This window comes from Corvus brachyrhynchos, unplaced genomic scaffold (assembly GCF_000691975.1).
Source record: "Corvus brachyrhynchos isolate BGI_N302 unplaced genomic scaffold, ASM69197v1 scaffold1478, whole genome shotgun sequence".
Taxonomy (NCBI): domain Eukaryota; kingdom Metazoa; phylum Chordata; class Aves; order Passeriformes; family Corvidae; genus Corvus; species Corvus brachyrhynchos.
This window is the reverse complement of record NW_008239668.1, coordinates 1-10,075: the sequence shown is the minus strand read 5'-3', so window position 1 is coordinate 10,075 and position 10,075 is coordinate 1. Positions and strand designations below refer to the sequence as shown.

The 10,075-nt window shown below is 44.8% G+C and overlaps 1 protein-coding gene across 1 annotated transcript; it reads right to left on the bottom strand.

The window, feature by feature from the left end:
• Positions 1 to 4,017: 4,017 nt before the first annotated feature.
• LOC108448652 (E3 ubiquitin-protein ligase BRE1A-like) lies at positions 4,018 to 9,590 on the bottom strand. Its single transcript, XM_017742379.1, has 6 exons — positions 9,448 to 9,590; positions 9,181 to 9,258; positions 8,741 to 8,860; positions 7,304 to 7,504; positions 6,790 to 6,977; positions 4,018 to 5,526 (listed from the first exon to the last, which is right to left on the bottom strand). Exons 1-6 carry the CDS (start codon positions 9,562 to 9,564, stop codon positions 5,517 to 5,519), a joined length of 714 nt encoding a protein of 237 aa, XP_017597868.1. The 5' UTR covers positions 9,565 to 9,590; the 3' UTR covers positions 4,018 to 5,516.
• Between the last annotated feature and the right edge of the window lie 485 nt (positions 9,591 to 10,075).

The following is a 10,075-nucleotide window of genomic DNA, read 5'->3' as shown; positions in this document are numbered from 1 at the left end:
GGACTGGGGGGGGGAACCAATGGGAAGAGTTGGTGGCACTCAGGAGAGACTAGGTCCTCCTGCAGCAGTCCGTTGCACGAAGAGTACCTCTGCCTCATTGCGGAGAAGGGCTACTCCCTTCTCCGAGCTCCCAAGAGGTGGTGTATTTTATTAAACCAGTAAACCCTGTTCAACGGTGACTGGCCCACGTGTTTATTTCAAAGGGACAGTGATGTTGAGGTGCTGGTGGGACTGAGGGGTGTGGGGGAGCAGAGGGGAATGGTGGGGACTGAGGGGACAAAGAAGTGGCAGAGGCTAAGGAGGGTGGTGGGAATGAGGGAACTGGGAGGACTGAGGGAGAAGGCAAGAGCTGAGGGGTCTGGAGGGAGCAGAGGGGGTGGTGGGGCTGAGGGGTGTGGAGGTGCTGAGGTGACAGGGAAGTGGCACAGGCTGAGGAGGATGGCAGGTCTAAGGGCACTCAATGGGTCTGAAGGGCTTGAGAGGGGTGAGAGGGCTGTGGGGGTCTGAAGCACCTGGGGGTGCTGTGGGCTTGCCAAAGGCATGGCAGGGCTGAGGGGATGGAGGGGGCCAGCATGGAGCACAGAGGGGTCCGGGGCTGCAGCTCTGCCAAGCCTTGGAACCAATTCCAGAGCCTCCATTTTTGCCACAGCTGCCCTGAAGACCTTGAGAAGAGCCGGAGAGTGACGAGCGGCTGTGCCGCGCTGCCGGGGGCTGCGGGACGGTCCCGCCGGGGCTGCGCTCGCCACAGCCTGGCCCGCTGGGCCTGCTTTTTCTTTCTAAGCCTCCTGGGGAGGCTCTGAGATTTCTCTTCCCTGATGGAAGTGCAGCTGCTGCCAAGGGAAACGTCCCGATCCTGACTCAGTGTTCCCTTTACTTGCCAGGTGTCCCATCTGCTGTCCCCGTCCAGGAGAGCTGCTCTGCACGGGAGGAAGAGCTTATAGATGTATGGAGTTGCACATAGAGAGTGATAATTTTATGGATATTTACATATGCGTATATATTTTTATAGGTATAATTCTATATATATTCTATATATATATATAAAATTCTATGTATATTCTATATTCTATATAATTCTATATTATATTTATGGATGTACTATGTATATATGTATGTATAGATATATACATACATGTTTGTAGTGTCATATTGCTATATATATGTATTTAGCTCTGTACGTATGTTGTTGTATCTGTGTTTAGTTCTATTTCCATGTGTATAGTTTCCTAAGTATCTATTTCTCTTGATGTAGTTGTAGACATACGGCTCTTTAAATAGGTATAGTGCTATTTGTATAGCTATGTCTATTTTAGTATTTTTGTATGTATCTCATTCTATTTCTGTATCTAACTGTATTTACACGTGTCGAGATGCATAGGTGTGTATTTGTATTGATGCAGTTGTATGGATATTTAGATTGGTACAGTTGTCTATTTACAGATAGGTTTGTTTGATGTATCTATTTTTATATATATTGTATGTAATATGTCATATTTAATCTATATTTACATCTATATATTGTGGTGTTTACATATGTATTCATTTCTATTTAAATATGTATGTGGTTGTATAGTTGTATAATACTGTTGACTGAGTTCTTGGCATAGGACAATTTAGAGAGGGATATTGATATTTTAGTACTTATATATGGGCTGTACGGTTGTAGTATTATGCAATAAATTAAGCTGTTAAACACCTAATTGATCTTTGTATATAGTAAGTTGTAGAGGTTTGCAATAAATTAATTTTTGTTAAAGAAGTTGATATTTGTTTGTTTTTACATAGCATTGTTGTAATAATCAAAGAAAATACTTTTTTTAACTTGAGATTTGTATCATTTTATATTGTCAGCACAGGTGTAGCAATCTGCAACAAATGACATTTGTCAACTGAGATGAGTGTTCCGTGATTCGTGCTCTCCAAAGCAATGGGCAGATGTAGACGTGAGGATGCTGGAGGATTTTGGCCATGAAAATCTCCAGCTGTGCCCAGCAGATCCCCCAGCTGCAGCCAGGCTGGGCAAGGGAATGGCACATTTGGGATGGCAGCAGAGCCACACACAGCGTTGTATAACATTACACACTCATCGTCTAGGGAGAATATTGAAAAGCATAGTTCAGCCAGAAGAAAGGCATGTATCAGCAAGAGTTCATCAGGGACAGACTGTATGCACCCCTTGGGAGCAGGAACACCAAGGGAAACATGAAATTACATCAACCGTAACTTTACTTTTTCCCACCTTTCAAAGAAATCAATATAATTATAGCTTTAGTGGGAAGGGAGGTCAGAGAAGAATCCAGCTTAACTTTCACGATAAGTCAACAGGCTGACCCTGAACCAACTGGGTGATTGTCCTGCTCTGCTTTGCACTGATGTGGCCTCACCTCGAGTTCTAGGGGCAGTTTTGGGTACCACAGGACAAAAAAAGACATTAATTTATCAGAGAGTATTGAAAGGAGGGCCACAAGGATGCTGAAGGATCTGCAGGGGAAGCCTTATGAGGAGAGGCTGAGAGTTTTGCCAATTTACAGGAATGATTTAAAGGACACAGACACCAATGGAAAGAATGGTTATTTTACTATGAATATTAAGGCAACACAAAAGTAAAATGATACATTGAATAAAACAGCGCGCCCAGCTTTGGCAACAAGGAAAAATAAGCAAGGTAATGCACCCAATCATTACCACATGAGTGAAAGGAAAGAATAGTGATTAAGAAAGATTGCCTAAACACTTTAGCATCATCCAGAGTCCATGTTCTGTGGGGAGCCCCATTTAGCAGTGAGGACCTGGAGAACCCTTCCCAGCAATTGGGAAAATCCTACATAGTGTATCCACCCATAGGGGAGGTCTCTGAATTTGCCCCAAAAATGGCCAGCTTTTATAGGCCCAAATCAGCAAGTCAAAGTGACTTGATATGCTTTTAGTGCAGAACCACCTGGGTCTGATGGCACACTTCCCATCCTGCAGGACCAGGGCTTGGCCAGAGCCCAGACCTCAGCTGGGCTTCCCCTAAAATATCCTACAAGCAAGCCTATTCATGTCAGTTGTGAAAATTTCTTAAAATTACACATTTCTTGCAGATAACTACTCAAGGTTACGTGAAAGGGTCTAAAGCAGACAGTTTGGTGTTAAACAGTTAGCATAAGCATCTCACTCATCTATTTTTAGCTAAATAATACTGATGGTGTCAGTCACATAATACCCAGGTTTCATCTTGTAAATCAGCTCTGGCTGAGGCCTGCTGCTCAGGCCTCAGCACATCAGACACTGAATTTAGAGAAACTTTTGATAAAGAATACATGTCACCCTTTTACTTCTTTTACCCCAATACTTCTGGTAAATTATTTCCATGCATTCTGGCAAACAGACTATCTAAAATTTTCACTGTTTCTTAGTATTTGAATTATATTGACAGAAAGAAACTCAGTCACTTCCAAAATGAGCTTGAAATAAGCTATTATTTTAAAACAAAACCAATAAATTTTTCTTGCTAAGGGAGAAGTTCCCAAAACTCCTGTGAACTACTGCAGATTGTTTTAAATATCCATTTCCTGCCGTGACCAGAGGGAACCCAACATGGCCAGCGTGCTCACAAAGCTCAATTTCAGTAGAAAGGTGATACAACAGTGACTGGGGAAGGACAGAGGGGCTTTGCAGCTCTGCTGGGGCTGTTTAGCTTGGATTGCTGTTCACAGCTGTAAAAGGAACTCTTGCTGTTGTAGCAAAGCTGTTTGAAGATGCAGTCAGTTTGTTCATGACCCAGGTCCTGGTTCTGATGAACAAGCATTTGTAGCACAAAATCTACCATCAGCATTAACACACCATTCTTTATCCAAGTTGGTGCCACAACCTGTAATCCCAGGAGCAACTTCCAGTGAAAGAGGAGAGGGTTCTACTCCATTCCTTCTAACAGCTCTTACACCATGCCAGAAACTCTCAGCATTCCTTGGGAATGAATTTTTGCTCTCCTTGGAAAGGCAGGGTCATGTGCTCCTTCTCACTCTTCAGGATTCATCATCATTTACAAGGCTTTATTCATATATTCTGAATGTTTTCACAAAGATAATAATGAATAGTGTCATTTGTGATTAACTCCTTGCACTTTGTTATTTCCTGCAGGGGATACAGGAAGGCAGTACAGATTCCATGATTCAGGGAAGGGACACCCATGAGACAAACCTCTGACAGGTGCACCAACCATGAAAATTAAGTTTACAGAAAAAAGGAAAAATACTACACCCTATGAAGGAATGCTGCAAAGAAACAACTTCCCATTTTGATTTTAGAAGCACACTTCAACCAACCACAGGGAGCACTGAGATTCTAACCCACACCACACCCCTCACAAAATTCTCAGCAGCCATGATGAAATGACTGCAGAAATAATCCAGCATCCTGGCCCTCTTGTTGTGTCAGGAATGAGGTACTGGGGATACAGCCAAAGGGACAAAAGTTGTTTTAGCTGAGCATGTTTTGCAACCAGGGGAAGGAAGAAGTTAAGCCTCTCTGCTGTAGAAGTTTAAAGCTTGTGAGAAATGTTTCCAATGCCTGGACAAAGGATGGGAGGACAAACAGGTATTACCAAGGCAAGAAACATGGAAAAATAAACCGAACAACAGCTTTAATTAGATTTTGTGCATAACAAGATTAATCTTTGTGGTAAAGTTGCAACAAAGGAACCCCTAAAAATCCTTTTCTGATAAGGACAATGACAGCAATGCCTCAGCCTAGGGGGAAGGTGACTGCATCAACCAGGGCTCATCAGTGGAATGCTACTTTCAAAGAGTCTCCAGCGTCTTTCCTTTCTCCTCTACTGGATCTTTAGATGTGTCTGTCTGGGGCAAGGGAGGATGTTTCCTAGTGCATCAGCCCTCAGAGGTTCTTGCCCTGACTCAGGAAGATACACACCTAAGGAGTTGCTACACTGAGTCTATAGATTCAGTTATTTGGCCTCTATTTGGCCTGTTAATTGGGAAACTATTCACCCACAGGAGCACTGCCATACCTTGCTGGGATTTAATTAGCATCCAAAGCAGACCTCTCAAATAAAACTCTCACTAATCTCTGCTGCACCTCAGTTTCCATCCCGTCAAGGCAGGACTTCAGCTGGATGTTCCCACCTAGGCAGTGTGGAAGCAAGGGATGGGGAATTTCCTCTCAGGCACAAAGAGCACATAAAAACCGAGGGCAAGAACAAAGGGAAAGGGGCAAGAAAGGAACCAAGATCTGGAGTCCGTTTCCTTCGAAACCCTGAACGCACCTCCCAGGAGACACTGCAGATCAGGTGGCAGAAGCTCACAGAGCGAGGGAGGCTGGCTCAGCGCAAGCAGGGCCTCTGTGGGGGCCTCAGCCGATGTAGATCCTGTGGAAGTCGTTGGCCCCGAAGGCCGCGTTGCACTTGGGGCACTTGCGCTGCCGGGTGTCGTAGCGCGTCTTCACGCACTCGAAGCAGAAGACGTGGAAGCACTTGGTGAGCACCGCGTCCTTCTTGCGCATGTTGCAGCACGGGCACGTCAGGCGGGCCTGCAACACACACACACAGAGCTGTGAGGGGCCCTGCAGCACACCTGCCGTGCTCAGAGAGGCTCTGGCAAAATTGTACCCTGGACCACCTACAGCAACCCTGAACATTTTACTCAAACACACCAAACCTAGCACAGATGAAGTAAGGGCATCAGGGAACATCATCATCCCAACAACCAGAAAAATGTGCTCCCTAGAAGTCTGCACCACAGCAGAGCTACTCTGAGTCTGAAGGTGCAGAGAAGGGACAGTCATCTGCACAAGCATGCAGAGACATACAGTGGCTTGACTGCTGGCAGAATCAGCTGTTACAGAGTTGTTGCCAGAGCTGGGCAGAAACTGACTCCCAGTTTCCAGCAGCTGAACAGCTGTCAGATACACCAGGCCAAAAATTCTACATATGAACACCTCAACACAAGTCTGATCCAGTCTGACCTGAGCAGGTGCCCGATTTGGGCACTGCTCGAGCAGGAAAGGGAGGCACAACTCTTAACTTTAGCTCAGCCTTCAGCTGCTTGATCACTTCAGCCCCCTTCTTTCTTCCACCTTCATGCTTCCCTTTCTCCTTCTCTTTGGACTCTCTCTCCTCTTCAGATTCCTTCTGCTTCTGCTTTTTCTGCTCTCATTTTTCCTTCTCTTTTTCCCTGTCCTCTTGTATTGAGTCTGACTGAGGTAAAGTTCACAGCCCTCACAGTGCTGTGCTTTGCATTAGTAGCTGGAAGGGTGCTGGTAGCAGACCAGTGTTTTGGCTACTGCTGAGCAGTGCTGTCCCTCTAACATTCCTTCCCCCAAGAAAGAGGACGGGAGTGAGCAAGATCCTGGAAGGGGACACAGCCAGGCCAGCTGACCCAAATTAGCCAAAGGGATATTCCATACCAGATGACGTCAGCTCAGATATTTAAAGCTAAGGGAGAGAGGAGGAAAGGAGAAGCATTTGTGGTTCTTCAGCATTTGCCTCCCAGAGAAACCATTAAGCATGCTGAAGCCCTGCTTCCTGGGAAGTGTCCTAACATTGCCTGCTGATGGGAAGTAGAGATTGACTTTTCCCTTTGCTTATGCGTGCACAGACTCTTGCTTATTTCTTTCTTACACTGTAATAAAACTGCCTTATTTCACCCACTGGTTGTTCTTCATCTTATTCTGTCCCCTGTCCCATTGGGAAAGGGAGTGATAGAGTGGCTTAGTGGGCACCTGGCACCCAGCCGAGGTCAACCTGTTACAGCTCTCTCTTTGTCCTTTTCCTTCTCTCATTCCCTCTCTTATCTCTCCTGCTCCCGTTCCTCTTCATCTCGCCTGGCCCTTATTTCATTAACGTCTTCAGAAGCAGCCTTGGGAACAGACACTTGGGCAGAAGGATCATCAGGCTCCTGTTTGATCTCTGGAGGCTCCTCCTTTGTGTCTTCAGTGCTGGACTGGGACTGTAGGAGAGCACTGCCACTGCGAGAGCGGATCTGGGGTGGAACAGCAAGAGAGATGACAAAGAAAGCACACCATTAAGTTCTTAGCCAGAAATCTTCCTTATCCCTTTCTCCCTTGTCTTCCCAGATCCATGCTTCCATGCCCCCCTTGTAACTGCTCCTGCTTTTCATGGAGCACTACACAGCTACAAAGGAAGAGCATTCATTTGGTCAAAGGAAGCAGCAGAGTGCAGAGCTCCACAGAAAATTTCACTGCATCCCGCACACCTTATCAGAAAGGTTGATATTGCTGGTGAGAGTGACAGCATTCCCCCTTCCCCTAAGCACTTTCTCCTCTTTTCTGGCATTTCCTGTGATACCTTGCTCAGGTCAGACTGGGCCTCTCTCAGTTTGCGCTTGTATCTCAACACCTCTCCCTTCAGCTGGTGGTTGTGATTCTGGAGGCTGCTGATGAGGTGACGCATCTCCCGATTAATTGGGCCTGCAAAAACAGAAACACCGCTGCAACAAATCACACTTCTGCCAACCTTCTTGAGGTCTGTCATGGAGATGGAGAACGTCTAAGTGACAATGACAAAAAACAAAATATTCTGCCACACAACAGAGCAACACATTTGCAGAAAAAAGTCATGCCAGTTTTACATACAGCCATGGTCTCCCCATAAAACAGGTGAAGAGCTTTGTTTTTTGAGATGAAGAGACCTGCCAGAACGAGTATTTAACAGTAACAAAGAATCAACCCAGCTGTTCTAGTGCACTGTAGCCCCTAATGGGCATTGGTGGGTAGGTGGTGTTTGTTTTTAGGCACAGCAGAACAACACCATACCTGCTTGCTCATTGGCAGCCATGGACTTGCTGTAAACCACAATGATCTAATCAATAAACATGTCACACAGAAAAGTGAGAGAATAGAAAAAATGTACATGCAAGTAGGCATTATGTCAGCCTTCTACTAGTAAGAAATAATGACTGAGAGGAAATGAAAAAAGAGAGGTACAGAATCTGAATTCTCCTTATAAAATGAGTTAGCAAATGATTGTGACTAGCAGCAGTGAAACTGACATATATATACATGCATTCAGCTTAAAAGTAATTAGGGGAAAAAAAAAGTTGTAAGCTAAGGACCATTTCTCTCTAAACAAACTCATGTGGATAAACAGAATCCAGAGGTGCCTCAAGACAGTTCCTGGCATCAGATCTCTGTATTTAGGTTACTGAGACAGACATTTCTTATAGCTGGCACTAACCACTAAGATGATATTTAGATTATTCTCTCCATCATATACTTATCTACCACAGAGTCACAGCTTCTTGTGTTACCACCTTTAAAACATCACAAACTCATAGGCTGTTTCCTATCTATCCTCCCCACACTGGGAAAGACACAAATTCATTGACTCTTTCAAGAACCTCTTTCCCCACACAAGTTCCCTGATTGTTTCTGTTCTCTGGTTCCACTTGCACAGGGCGTGGGGAAGGTGGAAGAGGGATCAATACTTGTAAAGAGGTGACACAGTTTTAACCAGACATGGTTAAAACGTACTGAAAGATCAGAATGGGACACGGGCAGGAAACCATTACAATTTCCAACGATGACCACACGGTGTCACCAAGGCACTGAACTGCAAGTGTAGCCACAGACTTGCTGATTTGTACCTGGAACTGAGTTTAACACAGCTGAAGAGCAGACTCAGAACAGACACTGCTAACGAGGTTTTCTGGAGACCCAGCACTGCAAAGCTGAGGGCAGCCCATCACACAGAACACCTTCATCCTCACAGGTACGGATGTCTCACCTTGAGCTTTTCATTTTGTGTTGTTACTTCCTCAAGATCCTGGCGCAGTTCCTCCAATTCATTGAGGCGATTCCCAGCAAGCTCTTTATTCTCTTCCAGCTCTGCATTCATCTCCTCAAACTGTTGGGATAAAGTACTTGTAAATCCTACTGTTAATATGTCTCCTGAGAGTACTAATGAAGTATCTGTTTATGCAGTAACAGCAACTACAGACTGAACATCCAGGTAACGTGACCAAGTGAGACAGACTCTAATTCCACCAGATGTTCCATAAGTAGGGAACTGGTACACAGTCAGAACGGCTTACCCAGAGTCACCCAGATTTGTGGCACGGGATCTAAAAATCATCTAAAACAAATATCTAAATGCTGTTCAAACTATGCACGAGTTCTCCTTGACTTTGTTCTTCCCCTTGCCCACAACCCAGCTCCTGCCCTTACCTTGCGGGCATTAATGGTGATTGTTCCTCCATAGAGGCTGCTCCCAGCCCCATACACCTTGTAGCCTTTGGAATTTACCTGCAAAAAATGCAAGAGATTTCCTCAAGACCCAATTAAATACTGACAAGACTGATGCAGCACACCCAAGACCAAAGAAGGTACCCTGCAGGTTCTCAGTTCTCCCAGCACAGTACCAGAGAGGCTGTCACACACCCATCCAACACCGCCCCCGTTCCCAGGCTTCCTGGCCAGGAGGGCAGCGCTTACTCGTTCCAGGACGTCGGCCAGGTGGCGGTTGAGCCTCTGCTCCCTCTTGCGGATCTGCTGCCAAGGGAAACGTCCCGATCCTGACTCGGTGTTCCCTTTGCTTGCCAGGTGTCCCATCTGCTGTCCCCGTCCAGGAGAGCTGCTCTGCACGGGAGGAAGAGACCGAGGGAGAGGCTTTGATGATGGGGCGGCTGGAATCCCTCTTCTTGTATCTCTGTTTAAAGATGTATGGACTTGCTCATAAGATAGTGACCATTACATGGATATTTATATGTAGGTTGCTATTTGTATAGGTATATTTGTATATGTATGTTGTTATATTTATGGATGTATGCTATGTATATATATACATATATGTTTGTAATTATATTTATGTGTATATATCTATCTAAGTATATATGTATGTCGTTATATCTGTGTTAAGTTCTGTTTCCTATGTATACTGTTTTCTAGGTATCTATTTCTACTGATGTAGTTATAGGCATATGGCTACTTAAATAGGTATAGTAGTATTTGGTTAGGTATATATTTTTATATTTTTATACATATATTGATCTATTTCTATGTGTAACTATATTTACATATGTGTTGAGACGTACAGCTATATATTTGTATTGATTTAGTTGTA